This window comes from Ostrinia nubilalis, chromosome 20 (genome assembly GCF_963855985.1).
Source record: "Ostrinia nubilalis chromosome 20, ilOstNubi1.1, whole genome shotgun sequence".
In the NCBI taxonomy this organism is placed as follows: domain Eukaryota; kingdom Metazoa; phylum Arthropoda; class Insecta; order Lepidoptera; family Crambidae; genus Ostrinia; species Ostrinia nubilalis.
The window spans coordinates 3,207,627-3,225,790 of record NC_087107.1 but is presented as its reverse complement, the minus strand read 5'-3'; the positions used below and the strand labels follow the sequence as shown (position 1 = coordinate 3,225,790).

Genomic DNA, 18,164 nt, shown 5'->3' with positions numbered 1-18,164 from the left:
TGCACGTCTACTACTGCTATCCAGCAGTACTAGTTATAATCGGTCAAAACCACTTTTGACTGCAAAAATCAGTCAAAAGTGGTTTTGACTGATGCCCTTGGTCAATATCACTTTTGACTGATTTTTCTAGTCAAAAGTGGTTTTGAGTAAGTTAGATAATATCACTTTTGAGTGCAAAAAGTCACTCAATAAGTCGTTTAGTTGATTTAATTTTTTTTACTGTAACAGATATGTATAATTAAAACATTAGTCTAAAATAATCTCTTTTGAACTGAACACAGTAACAAATGCATCCAAGGTCCAAGCATTTATTGCGACTACTTAACAGCCATTATGCGACTAAACTGCACCTACAACTGGATGCACATTCTGTTGTGACAACGCACTCGCAAGGACTTAGAGGCAATTTAGTCATAAAGACAATCGGCAGAACAATATCAACTGGTCCGGGAGCGAGGACTGACAGGATACGATACAGGGTGAAATCTATTAGCAATGCAGTGGAAAGGATATACAGTGTGAGTCTTGATAAAGTGCACAAATGAAAATAGGTAAAACTAGACCTATTTTTATCGACGAAAAAAAGGTCAAAAAATGTCTGAGATTATACATTTTTTTTCTTTTAATTACTTATTGTAAAGAAAACGTAATAACTTTTAAACTAAGAGGTATTCCTGATAAAATACATAAAATACCCAGAAAATGACAACAAATAATAAAAACAAATCAATTTGAGAAAAACTGAAAGGGATAGAGACATGCAATTTTTGGTTTTACAAATGTAATGCAATAAAAAATAAACAAGGTAATAAAAACTACCTATTATAAAGGCATTTTTTGGAGAAATTTATGAAATAACAAAAAGAAACACGAATTTAAATGCAGATTTTAATTCGTGTTTACAATCAGCGCTGTTTTTACCTAATCGTTGACATTTTAAAAACCTAATAACACGACCCCAGTAATTCGATTTTACGCCCTGTATGCGAAGTAAAATGTCGTGGAAGGGTCAATATCATTGCTTGTTACAATCATATGCAGTATAAATAAATTATTACATGCACAAACATACAATCTGATAATATCAATACCGATCTGCAGAGACAAACCAAAAAGGAAACATAAAATTTAACATATACCGGAGTGACAATAAAGCTAGACATTGAAGTTGTAATCTGACAGTCTAAGTTAATATCTATGTAGGAAACAATTAAATGATGGAAAGCTGGTTTAATGAGGGTTTTCGCGAATGAAAGATCCGCTAGATGGCGGGACGTGGATGTGGGGTCTGACTGCTGCGTGATTGGTGGATTTTGACATATCTGTCAATGTCATGTCAAAAATAACCAATCATGCAGCAATTGGACCTCGCGTCTACGTATTGCCATCTGGCGGATTTTTCATTCGCGAAAACCCTCATTAAAACATGACAATCGACTTCTCCAAATAGAGGCTACTAAACAAGCTTTTACGAATTCTATTCTTTATTATTTATCTGCCTAGCCTAGTACCTCTGTAAAAGAAAGTGGTTTTAGTACAATATACAAAACTAGTGTTCTAATAATGCCCGTTTTCACCATGAATCCCTAATTTTTAAGTGACACATATGACATCAAAATTTCTGTTATTTGTTACCATAGAGGTCACTTAAAAATTAGGGATTGATGGTGAAAACGGACATAAGACGGCTATCTTTTGGGACCTTCACTGGCGGCCAACTTTAGATCCTGTATAAGACTTGCGGCCTCGCCTAAATGAAGTTAAAAGTGCACGCTATTAACTGATCGACTACTCTCTGGTCAAAATTTTTATTCCACATTTTCTCTAGCAATATAGGTATTTAACATTCCAACCATTTAAGTCAAACGATTAAATTGAAAAATGTAACATACCTACAGACCGCATCCTTAAATAACTCCAAATACGGCCATTAAAATCCCTTTTCGAACAATTAAGAGGGACGATTAAAAATACCTCAATCGCCCCGAGTAAAAAAACACGTAAAAGCCATGTCCCTGATGACTTTATCACACGCCACTCTAGTTTTTGTGACATTTCGGCTGCCAATAAAGTTGAATAGTTTGGTGTTGCTATACGAAATCCCAACTTTTCCAATTTTATTTCTTTCCAAAAAATACCTACATGATCATAACTTTTTATCAGTTAAGAGTGACCCAGATTCTCCATTGTAGGTAAAAAAACGTCACATTGTTAATCAATTAAATTACTTGTTAGGTACAAGTAATTTAATTGATTATGATTTGATTTTAATACTTAGTATTTTTTATCTAACGGCGCTTCGTATTCGCCTTTTCTTGATCCTACTTCAGGCAACAACATTCTAGATGCCTACAAGAATTCCACAACAAACCAAAACTTGTAAAAGTGATTCCCATATTTCTATCGATAGATAAGTAATTTAAAAGTGATGTTAGATTAGGCGATAAAACACATTATGATAAGTAATGGAAAAATAGAGTTCTACTAAAAATGATACTTAGGAACTGGCTAATCTATTAAAGCCATCTAAAATCTACATACACACGATATATAGTTAGATTTGGAATAATAACTCATTATTACTTCCGTAGTAATATCTATGACAAATAAATTCATAGTAAATATAATATTCAAATAAATGCTTACTTACTTACTTACTATTTACAAGTCAGAATGAAGAAGTAAATTCCTGAGTTAGTCACTGATTCCATGCCATTCATAAAGTAATACACATTTAATTACTAATTCATCAAACATAACTGAAAACACTATAAAATAGGGCTGTAGGTAAGTGAAAACATATTTCATTTTGATCATCAAAACAGTGGAAATTACCCCTAAAATCGGGACTAGTCTTAAGCTAGCAACACCGCCATAACCAATAATCCATCAGGCTTCTCATTAGTCATTTTATACTACACAATCTTATCCCGATCGGAATAAGGTTTATACTCAAGTATAAGTATAAAAATTGTTAAGTTCTCTACTTTTTGTGTCGTTAGCGTCCATTTACGAGAGGCCAGGTAGCGAATGGCGCTATAAAAATTAGTAGGACCCCAGCTTAATACCGATGGGGATCCGTACGATTGTTTTTCTTGCATTTAAAATTTAAAGGACGTCGCACATTTATCAACCCGGAAAGGAATCGTAACCGTATCAACTCGAGGCGGTCAGTATTCTTTGTATGAAACTCCATACTGTAACGCACACTTATCCGCACCGTAACGTAAACGCCTCGCGATACGATGTTGATAAGTCTGCTATGAGCTTTATGGTAATTTCTTCAATCGTGTGGGATGTAATAACTGTCACAACCCTGGGTCACATGGTGTGAGCTGCTACGAGTATAACGATTCAGTTGTGTTCATACTCTCTTTCGTCGTGTTATTTGTTTGTAAGATCTAGATCGAGTAAGATCAAGATCGATCGTAGTACCCCTAGATGCTAAGGTACCACGATGTAACACGAGTCAATAGGACTGACCATCGAATCAGAACTTCTAAGTCGAGAAATCACAGCGCTCTATCATTCAACCATGGAAATGTCCTGTGTCACCAACAAGGCCAGAAGTTTTTCCGTAAAAGGGAATGTAACAAACATTTAAAATAAGTACTTTTACTTACGGAAGACGTAGCGTGGGCAGGCCTCCCACTAGGTGGACCGACGATCTGGTGAAGGTCGCGGGAGGCGCCTGGATGCGACCGGCGCAGGACCGGTCTTTGTGGAAATCCTTGGGGGAGGCCTTTGTCCAGCAGTGGACGTCTTTCGGCTGAAACGAACGAACTTTTACCTATTACTTTTATTAATTTATAGATAACTTTGTTCCTAACATTTTAAAAATGTTAATAATGACCACCATTTACCACAAACCGCGCTCATAAAACAAACCATCAAAGTAATGGAGCGAGTTCGTCAATCAATCCCCTACGGAACCCCGGCACTTTCTTAACAGCTTTATAACAAAGACATTAGCCCTACCAATGTAATTATGGGTGACATAAACATTTTATTGTTATTGCTTCATGCCATTCCGATTCGTTTAGGCCCGTATCAATCAGCCAGGCAAGTTTTAAGACTGCCGCTCTAGGCGTCTCTTGAGTTTTGTCGCCTGAAGCAGAGTAAATACAAATGAGTAGGTTATCTTCATAGAAACGCACCGAGCGCGGTTTGTATGTGAGCGCGCCAATATGTATGCGGCGCGCATGCACACACTGAAAAAAAAAAGATGACAACAGCAACGTTTGATAACAAAGCAAAATAAATCGGGGGGACTTTCTCTTTTTTTCTTCTTCAGATACAACGAATTACCAAATATCTAGGAGAAAATAAATGACAGTTAGTCAGCTGGAAACATTGAATTCTCGGATAGATCCAATTTATCCAGTACCCTATTGTATGATACCGTTTGATAGAGCAAATGAAGCACTTTCAGGATCAGTAACTAGTTTTTTGATATCTTGTATAGTTTAGATATAATCGAGTGAGATCACTTATCGTTGCCACCCTGTATAGCTAGCTAAACTCAGCAACTTGGTCCAACCAAATAATGTCCAATACTTTAAGGTCGATCCAAAAATGTTGAAAGCGTTATAAATATGGAACAATATTATTTATTTTTGTGCATTAACATTAACTTAATTGACGTCAATTTGACAACTAATCTGCTGCTCATTTATCGAAAGACATTAATCCTTTAATATTATTAAATAATTGAGTAAGCACCTGAAAAACAATCTTTTAATAATGTGTAATTTACCTCAAGCAGTTTGCAGATATTAGGTATTTATTGTTAAGATCGATGCTGAAATTTTTAGATACTAGCTTTTGGCCGCGGCTTCACCCGTGTAAAATTTAGTTTGTCACAGATCGTCATAAATTAATATTCTGGTTTATAAACAATAATATAATACTGTAAAGTTGCATTAAAATCCGTTCAGTAGTTTTTGCGTGAAAGAGTAACAAACATCCAGACATCCAAACTTTCGCATTTATAATATTAGTAGGATTATGTCAGCAATTTTTTTGCAAAATGAAAATAAAATTGGAATTACTTAGCCACAATGGACTAAGCTTCCGTTCTACGAAAGCTTACCTCAAGGTGGCAGATCAAAAGTTTATGCAGCAATCGATTGTACCTAAAAATACTGTATTTTAGCTGGTTGCCACAACGATATACTGATGAAAGAAACATCATTATTTTATCAGTACATCGCTATTTTGACCCATTTAAAGAGATATAATTGAAGATCACAAACTGCATTCAACAAATCCGATTTCGTACTTACTGAAAGTCATCTAAAAATATCACGCAAAATTTACAAACCAAACTTTACTCGACAGCACCTTTCATTTACTTCATTTTATTGACCAACAAAAAGTCAATATTCATATTTTTACTAATTATCAAGTAATAATCTGATCGATTTAAAAACACTTCAAAATCTGGTTTCAGTGTCAAAGTACAGTCATCAGCTGAAAAATATTGTGTTAAATTTTTTAGCTTGCCACTTGTATACATTTATGGTAAAAACACATTTACCGATTATATTATGGCTATCGTGATTGTTATGTCCACATACAATCCTCATACACTATCATTACTACATATAAGAAAAATAAAACTAAGCTTATTCAGTGTACAGTTAGCAAAAACCTATTGGATTTTTTATATGTAGAGAGTTTCCTGTATAATTTTATAGAGATAAACCTTATGGTTGCAAAATATGTAAATTGTAATTCATATTTAAGGGGTATGTACTTATAGCCTTTATAAATTTAAGCATAATAAGAATTGTATGCTTTTCATCATCATCATTTCAGTTACAGGACGTCCACTGCTGAACTTTCCTAATTATTTTCAGATTGACTGGATGGAAGAGGTATGAATACCAAAGTTATTTAATACCTCTTTTAGTTTAAATATTTATTCTACGAAAACGAAATTACGGGCATCACTAGCAAGTCTTCAACGAATAAGTCAAACCGATTGACCTATTCGTGGTATTGATAATAATTGTTTGCTGACTATACATACGGACGACTTCAACCTTAAACACTATAGCATCTATACAGTTGTATTAAGAACTATTTTACACCATAAATATTTGTGTTGACTGTACATTACAAGTCGGCCGGTTGAGCGACCCAGGTGGGCTACATCCGAATAAAAATAGAGCCCGAATCAATAAAATACACTGCAAGACGGTTAGGGCTGTTCGAGGAAGGCTTTTTAGCGATATCGATAGTAACAAGATACTCGTATAGTGATAAATCTACATCATTTTTGTTAAAAGTTAGAAAAAATAAATCGATAGAAAATGCTGTTAATCTTAAAAGAGAATCATTATTATCGAATTGTCAATATTTATTTATTTAATATTGTCATGTTTCCCAGAGAAACTACCTTTTTTAGGGAAAAAAAATATGTCATAGGGACAGACTAGGTAAGTTAGATTATGCGGGGCTCCTCTCTACGGAAGGAAGAGGCATACCCCCTAAAATATAAATAGATGGATGCTCGTAGTATAAAAGTAATAACCAGAACTGCTCCATATTTAGCTTAAGTCTTTTTTATTATTCAACGACGAGTCGGATCTACCTACGCTATGTATACCAAAACACTACTATAATATATTACTATTTACTACACTAACATACCTCGCAAAGAACAATTTTTAGCACCATGTTTCAAATTCAAATTCAAATTACGTATTTATTTGCAATAAATAGGGTTTACAAAAAGGTGTTTCAAAGAGATAAATGTTGCTTTCACCTATTTAACTATGATAACACAGCATGCAAATTTTCGACGTTTTATAAATTACAATAAGTTTTCAATTAGATAATACAATATTATTAATTTAACGATTACCACTCATATATAATTGTATTCCATATTAATTATTTATCATGTCAATTTAAAATTTATTATCCTTACATAACAGTATTTTCATAGAACAAATAATGTCAAATTATGAAATAGTCAAATCACAAAAAGTCAACATGCATTATCATTTTGGAATTCCATAATACTATAATAGCATTTTTTTATCAACCAATCTCTTAGATTCTTGGTCATCAGTTTTAAACATCCTTGTTTGAATTGCTTTGGGATCCTATTAAACAGTTTTACACACATGCAGTAACAACCTTTCTGGCAAAAAGTCGTTCGTAATTGACGATCCAGATTCCAATTTCTTACTTTGCTTAAAAAATACAATTAGATTAAAAACAAAATATCGACACTAACTACCATCGACTAAAGCCCCACACGTCCCATTCCGTAGGGCTGTCAACTCGCACTAAGTAATCGACCATTATCTATATCGATTGAACCCGCCACTGTCCACCTATTCACAATTCGAGTTGTTGCACAAGCTGTCTCTATCTACGACTCTACGTCTTTTTCAGTATACATCTCCTATTTTATACGAATAAGTTACAGAACTTACGATCAAAATGAGCGATGAATAGAGAGAAGAGGCAGGTTATTGTTTATTGGAAGTGTCTTAGTAAGGTCTTCGCAGTGATTTTAACTTCGTTTAACCTGTAAAGGCAAGTAAATTAAGCGATGCTCTGTAATTGATTTGATTCTTTCACTGTTCACCTTGTTCGGGATTAAATGTTGTTAAGCTGTGCTTTGGTTGTTGATGTTGTTAAAAGTTGTTTGGCTGTAATAGGTTTGGTATTGACTCATAATAATTATTACTCAACTAAACTCGGTAGTTAGATAATTAATACCTACTGGTATTGTTTGCTATCGCATGTGTTTCAGTAACATATTTGGCAGGTTTTTTTTTTAATTTTACTATTAAGTACCTATGTATATTAGATTTTTCAATACATTGACTTTTACCATTGTACGTAGAGCCTGCAATTGTTTAGATAAATATTATAAGAATCATAACAGACACTACTATCATGCTTATTTTCAGTATTTTTGATATAATTTATAATAGGTATATGTACCTAATTCAAATATCAAATACAAAATTCCTTGCTATCGAGGAATGTATAGTGATTGTCGAATATTTATTGTCGATAATGCGTACGTGTCTAATCTAGCCATAAAAGTAGGCTAAATACTAATAATTGATAGAGTATTATAGGATTACGAATATAAGGTTGTTTTTTGTGGGTTTCCCGTTCAATATGATATCAGTTGCTTGTTTGAATAATTATTATTATGGTGATAAAAGAGAATATGGATATGCTTACTGGATTTTGGCTTAATAAGATATAAAAAAATGCGGAAAAATGAAAGATCTTCAGTAAGCTTAATGCGTTGTTACAGTTTTTACATAATATGTACTACAATATTATTGTAGCGCCCTCTTGCAAATTTTGCTCCCACATACTTTCAAAATAATATTATAGGTAAATTATTTTCTTTTATTGACAATCTGAAATTGTCGTATAATCTGATGTTATCGTATATATTCAGTATATGTATATGTTTATATTCAGTATTCACATATTTTTACGTTACAATATTTATGATGAATGATGGAATAATTCACGATACATGATGATAATTCAATTTGTTACAAGGATATCAGTGTTTGTTAGTTAAGTACTAGTATTGCTTGTACCGGCGCGATCTACCAGAGCAGTAATTACATAATTAATTATTCTACTTACCTACTCCCAAATAAAAATAAATCTGAAAAATACTACATTTTTCAACAGGCTGTACGTAGCATGCATGCTAATAAGTAGATACTAGTACGGCTGGAGGTAGGTACAAATTGAATGACTCAAGCCCCAATGCCAAAATATTTGCTTACGGGATTCGATCCCACAACCGCTGCATTTGTATCGGAGTACAAAACCACTAGACAACCCAAAGAATAAATACTACTAAGTAATTGTTTCTCAACCCATTAATATGAATAACAAACTAAACGACTCAGACCTCACCCTTTATCAGGGGTCTATCCTGGAACATCCTTTAAATATTAAGTTCCATCTGTCTCTTTCACTAACGCATGTATGGCAATGTAAGAAAGAGAGACGGTGAAACAAAATTCGTACATAATATGACACATATTGATAATTATCAAGATGATAACCTTTATCTTTGCCACTCTTTGCGTGGATTATAATGACTAATCTGCCGCGGAACCTATACCAGAAATGCAGTATTTTCGAATTCATTCGAGATTTTCGGTCCACGTCTTGGGCAAAGTATTGGGGCCTTTCTGCTGGACTGAAGACTTCAAAGACAAAAACAGCAATCGACAGTTGCTGGATGAAAAAAACAGGAGAGTGTAAAGGAGATTGGTAAAAAAACCTTTTTAAACTTTGGTAAAAGATATAATAAAGAAATTAAAGAATTGATAAGTAGGAACCAATCTCATTTTTTAATCTATAACGAGGAGGCTCTTAGCCTGCAAGGTGGAGTCAAGCTTCACCCGGAATCCTCAAGCACAGAGGAACTGGTTATCTTACCTCAAACTCAAATTAAGTTAGTTAGTTGTTTGGTTGCTTTTGTTTCTTTATAAACAACTAAATTTTAATAGCATAGCGCGAATACGTACCTACTGTCGAGCGACATATGACATTAGGTAAGTTCGCCTTTTTGTACCGCTTTTTTCGTGTGTGCAATTAAGTTTTTTAAATAAATAAATATTAGAGTTCCACAATATGTTTGCAGAATAGCCCCTTCGATGATCTCCGTCCGACTTCTCAAAACAAAGCGCAGGCACCAGAGGTCTCTCCCCTCGTAATTAATGGGTATACTTTTTCTACCTTTTGTTACGACGAGAGGGGTAGCTAATTGTCGTTAATTAATCTGCCCAGTCGTATTTTTAAACCCCTTTCGTTCTTTGTCTTGCCGGTCAAACAGAAAGATTCGGTTTGTCTTCCGAGTTCGGAAGTTGGTTTAATTGCGATAATTGTTTTCTATAGAGGCTCGTTAACTTTTTGTTTTATGTTTTGGGATGGTTTCTAAACGTTGTTGGTAGGAGGAAGGGTTACAGCACGCAGTTTTCTCACTTTCATGACATAATTTGTAAAAAGAACCATAACAACAACAAATGCTGTGGGTTATAAATGTTGTAATGGGTAATGTTGGTTAATATCCTTTAAAATACATAAATAATTTGGATAAAGTGTTGACAGCCGAATATCTAATGTAAACAGGCCTGTCACTCGGTGTACCGACGATCTCGCGAGAAGCATTTGGATATTGTGGCAGTAAGTGGTTGTGGAAATCTTTGGGGAGGCCTTTGTCTGCCTGTAGACGTCATTTGTTTGACAATTTGACAGCAAAGCGATCTTTAACTGCATCTACACTAAGGCCCGGTTTTTTGATTCGTAGTTAAATTAACCAATGGTCAAATTTGACAGATGTCAAATGACAAGTGGTTAAATATCAGAAAAAAATGTTTTTCGAACAATGGTTAGCTTGACTTTTAGTACATTTTTTAACTATTAGTTAACATTTTGTTAATATTAAACCATTAGTAGCAAAATTTGACTATTGGTTATTTTAACTACGAATCAAAAAACCGGGCCTTAGGTGGTTAGTTTCGCTTTTCCTGTAACTTCGGGACTTTTAATATAAAGGTAGCAGGAAGGCGCTGGATGCAGGCCGCTACGAACCGGTCATTAAGGAAATCATTGAGGGAGGCCTATGTTCAGCAATGGACGTCCTTTGGCTGAAATGATGATTATGATAAAGTAATTTATACTGATCTTAACACCTTTTTATGCACATGTTTACAACTGCCAAAAAGTCCATCGTCCATTAAGCCTTGTTTTATGGATAAGATAGTGCATAAGTGATTCCTGCTAATAACACCTTTCAATCTAATTACAAGCTTTCAGCCAACTGATTACCGAAACGCGTGTAATTACAGATACGGTATATTGTAGTGCGGGTGATTTACTTGTATGTCTGTTGATCATGATGTAATATTGTAGGATATACATTATGTAGGTATTGATAAGGATGCAGTTAAAGTAGTTATTAATTGCGTTGCACGCTTTATTATTAAAATTTGCATGTAATTTTTACATGATGCGGTCATCATGAGAAAATGTCTACAAAATATTTAAATTAATTACCTACTTACTAAGTTACTACATGTAAGCTAATACGAGTAGGTAGTAGTTTATTTGCAAATCAATTTTATCTTTCGTTTTATTTGAAAGCAATTAGAAACTCTGAATACGATATTTATCTTCGCTTATTCCACATTTTTATTTATGTAAATAATATAAGTTCTAATAAGGTTATTTATTTAGTATGTGACTTAGTAATTTAGGAAACTACAGCGTAATTTTTTACCTCTTATTTTGCGGCCTAGTCGCCCGGATAAGTAAAAGCTCGTGAGTTGAAGTCCTATCTGAGACAGTCTGTTTTAAGAGCAAAATCATAATTATTATAGTGTAGGAATTTTATGTAGGTACGTTTGTATATTCTAGTAAGCAACATTAAATACCTGCTTAACTAACCTTAATTCTATAATGATCAAGTGAAGCCATGATATAATATTAGTTCATAAAAAGCTGTTAAGTACGTTATCGGACTTTCGAAACCCATCAACACCATAGGAAAATATTCCGAAGCACAACACCATTAATCTGTAGCACTTTAATCGAACATAGATTATACGTGTCCATTTAATAAGTAGCTATCAATTACCGTACTTGTACTGATAATATTAACACTGTGATAACGAATTCGGCAGTGCTAAACTGGTCGTCAATATGTGCGCGTGTCGACAGAAAAAGTCGTTTTTTATAGAAGACATTCTTCAGGATTCAGCGAAGAAACCTTACAAAAACTTGAGTAATGAGCCGACGCTGCCGTTGAAATGCAACGCGAAGACCTCAGAGCCCGTCAGCGAGGAGAAGAATCCAGTAAAAGTGGAAGATGAGAAGTTGACAAAGTTCAATGTGGCATGCGAAGTCCAGAACGAGATGATCCTAAACAAACTGAACTTGGAACAGAGAAGGAACACGTACCCGATATACCCTACGCCAATGAAACTGAACCTACCGATGCCACCTTATAGAACAAAGGACCAAATGTCGTACCCTGTGGAACCCCGGCACCCTTTCAGCTACTACAGTGACCCAATGCTAAACACGGACCAAATGTTGAGAACACAGCTCGCTGCTAATAGATTTGTAACGCATCCGTTTACGATACGACAAAGCTACGGATTCGATAGAGGTGAGACACTTTGGCAAACGCTTTTGTTTAGTCTGTAATCAACTGTCAAACTGACAGTTCTCTGTAATTCGTATCAATTCAATAAATTAAAGATACGTATAGGCACTCCTTAAGAAGTCAGAATGAAATAGAAATATCTTTTTATTCCTGAAAGACTCATAAATTGATAGGCTCTATATGCAAAAAGCTAAAGCAAACCAATGTAGCGTAATGCGTACAGCGCCATCTAGGCATTATAATAATACAGACACTTTCAAGTTAGGGCGGGCCGCCCAGGTAATATTTCGAAAATTATACTTTGATATAACCTCTATAAAATTATTTAGTAGCACATGCACAAACACAATATTTACAAATTTTAATTAATTGTGATTGTGACGACATAGATTATTTTATTACAAACAATTGTTGCCTGACGTAATTTTATCACAATCTAATCTTAAATCAGTTAATGATCGTTGCTAATGGTGAACAATATCTAAATACTCATGTGACTATTGGTCTAGCTCTTACTCAGTTTGTGGCTGAGGCATGGGAGCGGCACGGGAGGGGTGACATTGACATACACTCGACATCAAATAAATCGCACCTCCCGCGACAAGCACTTTCAAACGTAGGTATGCATCCCCACTTCCCACCAATATTTGCACCATTTGAAAGCCTAGTTCTAAGCTTAATTTCATTAAAGGAAAGGTTTTTACCCCAAAAATGAGTCTTTAAAAGGATTCAGAGTCGCTTCTACAAAAAATAGGTAGTAACGTTTGGGCCAACTTTTATGGCTTTAAAACTGTTAAGTTGGGATTAATCGCTATCCATCTGCTAAAGAGGACACGTGAGATCATTATTTGGTTTTATAACCATAAAAATTGGTCTAATTGATCCCAGAGGTGAGCCCCAAGTGAGGTCTTTTTCAAGTCACATTTATTGTATATGTTAATCATTTATTTAAGAAATTAAATGTGTTTTTCTTTAAGAATATTTATTGGGCTTTCAAATAACACCAATATTGTTGGGGCACCATGATTGTGGCAGAAAAAAATCTTTAAAGTTCGCGTCGCGGAAGGTGCGATTTATTTGACGTTGAGTATGACTTTACAGAGCATACAAATGAAGCACATTTGAAGTCTCGCTGACTTTTGACGTCCCAAACCCCATGCATACGCATGTTTTTTACAAATCTAAAAACAGGATTGGCAAAAGATAAGTATTGGTGCACGATATAGGAATAACTATATCGAAAAGATTGGAAGATAATTCGGTATTACTAATACAAATACCAATAAACCAATGATACCGTTATCAAGTAACGCTGGGCAAATAAAAATAGATTAAAACTATATCAACGTTATAAAATAAGTAAAAAATATCGCGATAAACAATATGGGTTGATTCATTTGGATTTAGGTACAAAGTCACGAGGTTTTTATACGACGACATTTCTAATCTCAGGGAATCGTAATAAGTGATATTTTGCGTCGCAAATGAAACATAGCTAGAAGAGCTTTCGACAGTTCATTTGTTATGATGTAAAAGTTCTTAAGATTAATTGTCAAGTTTTTTCCACTAAGGACATGGCTATAATTTGTTAGGCATCTGCAACTTCTATATATTTTTTAAATCGATTGCCTCGAATGGGAATCGAACCCATGACCATCCGCTTACCGCGTGACTATTCTATTATGACCACTGATCCACAGAGATAGGGTAAGTAGCGCTGTAAGTTAACCCGTATTAAAAAAATTACGACTTCTTCATACTTACATCAGAAGAAGAATGCAATTAAGTAGGTCTATTTTTATCGGTGAAATTGGACAAAAAATAAATTATTTTATCAGTCAATTATAGTCGGATGTTGATACAGTTATAGAAAAATTATAGATTCTGATAAGATTGCCATTCTGTGTAGTATCCGCTCACTATCTTAATGTATCTTATCACAAGCTTCAGAGAATGATGATGATCAACCTAATTGTGTCAAAAAACTACGAGAATGAACTTTAGTCCCTCAAAAGTCCATACTTTACATAGTAGCTAGTTTAGTATAGAAATGAAAAACAAAAAACCGGCAAGTGCGTGTCGGACTCACTCACAAAGGGTTCCGTACTATTGATTTATGAAATTAAAATTATCATTTTTTTAATTTAAGTTATTTGTATGAAAGATTACGCAGTAATAAGCGGTTTACGATTTACGAGGTATTAAAAAAAAACTACTTACTAGATCTCGTTTGTCGTATCTATAAGGGTTCCATTTTTTGCCATTGGGCTATGGAACCCTAAAAACCACTAAAAACTTTTGGGGAATTTTGGATCAAATATTTTATTTTGCACACGAATGACGCAAGTATAATTTATTGTTATTGTTTTAAAGTAAAGCCTTTACGCTGATAAATAATATGTTATTTAGGATTAGTGTTATCAAAAAACCTTTAATTGTAACTCATTAATTAAGTACATATTAATCCTTAACATCGTACAGGTTTATTATACTATGATAAATTGCAATTATCTGTACTAAGCTTAGTCGCCAGATTTTGGTATCGCTGTCATATAAAATACTAATTAATAAAGATTATCGTTAAGCCTTGCCATAATAGGGCGTGATGTGGTGGGTGTATGCTTGAATATTAACCAATAATATAGAAAATAATAAAATAACGCACATGGGTGTGCCCTATCGTGCTAGTCAGATTTACTCATTAAGTATACATAGGCATACCTACAATTTCTAAGTGGACAACTGACCTTCTATTCGTCCCCCTTCTCCCTGGGTCCATCCAGGAGAAGGGGGACAACATTGCCCATTAGTCTAAGTTAAAACGAAAAAAGAAGAAAAATTAGGAGTGCAAAATACAGTAAAACTTAACTATAGTCTTTTAAATTAAAAGTGTTCATAAATTACTTGCGTAGGTACTTGTACGAGTATAGTTTCTGTAATAGAAATTGTAACTGATTGCAGTAGATATGATATTGATTTTGATCATACCTATATCGCTATACAATAGAATGTTTTTTAAATGCCTAGATTCAAAAGTTTTTTTCTTTGTTAGTCTTAACACGAACTTGGTCAAATCCTTATCGGTTTTGTATCGTACATTTAATATAGGATAATCGATTATCCATCGATTGCGCTCGTTAAAGCGATGATTACAAATAAATAATTGATAAAAATACTTGTCTAATATGATACAGGTATCATACATTACATTGGTTAGTTACTTTTATCGGCTGATAAGAAAACCCTAAATACTCGTACTTACCTGGTTTGGGAGATAGGCCCACCTAAATTTGTATGTATTTTAAGTAATCCTAACTAAGTAACTTGTTAACATCGGCATCAGAAAAGTGAAATGCATGCACCTATTTCCTAAATAGATTATCAAAGGCACGTAATATTTCAGTGGTAGAGAGACATATTAGTTTTATTAACAGTTTTATTGACAGGCCAGTTAGTTTTATTATTTAAGTTAGTTTTAGGCCCGATTTTTCAATCGTTAGATAACTTTTAACTGAAGAATAAACTTGTCAATTTTTGACATAGAGAACCACTTTTAGGTGTGTCTACCTACCTCCTAAAATAAGAAAAGCTATCCTTACGTGTGCTGCCAGGATCCAAAGCTTGACTTCCAAAAAATCCCAACAGTGAAAGCCAAGAATGTCCCAAGGAAAAGTTAAACTGTCATTAGACCTGCAACGACACTAATTTTAAGAAATAAGCACACAATAAAACTAAAGGACAGTATAATGAGTTCTAACAGTACCCTTTCCATAGTAGGGCCGGCTTGCTGCAGCCCGTGGTGGAGCTTGGGCGGGCGGCGGAAGGGCGGGCAGGTGCGCTTCAGTGCCGCCCAAACTGGCGCCTTGGAGAGACGGTTCAGTGCCAGCAAATATCTGAGCCCTGATGAGAGACGGGCTTTAGCTGCTACATTGAGACTGAGCGACCGACAGGTTGGTAACTTGTGGTAAATTACTCGGGAATCTAGAATTCTAGATACTTTTAAAGCGAAATAATGTTTATTAAATGGGCCGTAATACTTTTACATTCAATATTATTAGGACAAAAGCTCGAGATATCAACATAATTATTAGAAGTGTTTGTTCTCTTTAAAATAACCGTATCAGCCATGTTCTGCCAAAGAAAGATCTAAAATACCTATTCCAGATCTAAGATCTACTTAACTATGTACTTCTTTCTATTACATTAATTAATGTAATAACTAAGTAGGTATCTACTATATTTTGGGATTTCCTAAACCCAGAAAGGATTAAATTAACTACTCCGTCAGTTAATTTATCAAAAAATTCTCACATTACTTTTCACTTTTTCAAACTAATGAAAATTGAAAGAGATAGGTAAAGCGCGCAAAGTTCAAAAGAAAAAGCACGTGACTTCAAGGAGTGCCTAAGCGCACTTTGTGACGTCACGCGCAACTTCAACACACCTTAAATTTGTATTAAATGTACTTGTTTAAAATAATTGAGAATTAAAAAATATACCTACCTGTCCAATATGTTTTGATAATATTAGGTCATTTACGGACTCTGTTTAACATTCTCTGTACAATATCTGTATTTAATTTAAATCATTCCCTCCCTTCCAGGTAAAGACCTGGTTCCAGAACCGTCGCGCAAAATGGCGCCGCGCGGCTCCGGACTCGGCCGACGCGGGCAGCCCGCCCACCGCCGACGAGGACGACGACGAGGAGCTGCTCATCACCGAGGACGACTGACCCTGGCCGAACTACAAGTACCCGGACCGACAACTGACCATGATTAAACAATTTAAAAATATACTTAAGAACGAACATTGATAGAGTGGTTTAATTTTTTTTTTCGAATTAATTAGCTGGTTTTTGCGTTATCTGTTACACGTACGATTATGGTTGCCAAGTGGACTCCGGCTTTAGCCAGACATGTTTGGCTTTTTACGGTCTTGTTCGGCCTAATATTGTGTTGTCCGGCCTGTCCGGCTTTTGATAGGCTTTTGTGGCTGCCGCGCCAGGCGAAAGTCGAGCCACAGAATAATATCAAGCACACGTGGGCATAGGACAAGATGATTAATAGTTGATAGTCATGAGGTATGATACTAATTGCACGTTAAGACCTGGCAGACTAGGATGTGCGCCGTGATTCATATCGATGATTTTAGACGACAAATGTATAGGTTTATCGCGTAAAATCGATAAAAACAGAACCGTCGCGCAAAATGGCGCCGTGCGGCTCCGGACTCGGCCGACGCGGGCAGCCCGCCCACCGCCGACGAGGACGACGACGAGGAGCTGCTCATCACCGAGGACGACTGACCCTGGCCGAACACAATTACCCGGACCAACAACTGACCATGATTAATTTTTTTTTAAATATACTTAAGAACGAACATTGATAGAGTGGTTTAATTTTTTTTCGAATTACTTAGCTGGTTTTTGCATTATCTGTTACACGTACGATTATGGTTGCCAGGTGAACGCTGGCTTTAGCCAGACATGTTTGGCTTTTTACGGTCTTGTCCGGCCAAATATTGTCTTGTCCGGCCTGTCCGGCTTTTGATAGGCTTTTGTGGCTACCGCGCCAGGCGAAAGTCGAGCCACAGAATAATATCAAGCACACGTGGGCATAGGACTAGATGATAGTCATGAGGTATGATACTAATTGCACGTTAAGACTTGGCGGACTAAGATGCGCGCCGTGATAAAATCACATCGATGATTTTAGACGACAAATAATGTATAGGCTTATCAAAATCAAAAAATCAAAATCAAAAGTATTTATTCAGTTTAGACCACAAGTGGCACTTATGAACGTCAAAATTATTATAGAAAATAATAAAAAAGAAAAGTTAGCCCTTATGGGGCACTTTACATGTCTCCTTATCTTTCGGGCCCTACCAGCGCTTCGAGACAAACATATGGCAAGTGCTGAGAAGAAACGCCGGAACAAACCTAGAATCGATAAAATCAGAACCGTCCCACAAAAAGGCGCCG

The 18,164-nt window shown here is 35.2% G+C and overlaps 1 protein-coding gene across 2 annotated transcripts; it reads left to right on the top strand.

The window, feature by feature from the left end:
• Window positions 1–11,676: 11,676 nt before the first annotated feature.
• On the top strand, window positions 11,677–16,994 carry LOC135081715 (hematopoietically-expressed homeobox protein HHEX). Of its 2 annotated transcripts, none has more exons than XM_063976503.1 (3): window positions 11,677–12,184; window positions 15,959–16,131; window positions 16,785–16,994. In XM_063976503.1, exons 1-3 carry the CDS (start codon window positions 11,716–11,718, stop codon window positions 16,911–16,913), a joined length of 771 nt encoding a protein of 256 aa, XP_063832573.1. In that variant the 5' UTR covers window positions 11,677–11,715; the 3' UTR covers window positions 16,914–16,994. The 2 variants fall into 2 exon arrangements, with proteins under 2 accessions (XP_063832573.1, XP_063832572.1); XM_063976502.1 differs by having other exon boundaries at window positions 15,956–16,131.
• The last annotated feature ends 1,170 nt before the right edge of the window (window positions 16,995–18,164 follow it).

Bases quoted from the DNA above. Each gene is read 5' to 3' on its own strand.
- LOC135081715 (XM_063976502.1), top strand. From the start codon at position 11,716: ATGTGCGCGTGTCGACAGAAAAAGTCGTTTTTTATAGAAGACATTCTT. The intron at 12,185-15,955 runs GTGAGACACTTT...CCCTTTCCATAG, and splicing joins AAGCTACGGATTCGATAGAG to TAGGGCCGGCTTGCTGCAGC. The intron at 16,132-16,784 runs GTTGGTAACTTG...CCTCCCTTCCAG, and splicing joins TGAGACTGAGCGACCGACAG to GTAAAGACCTGGTTCCAGAA.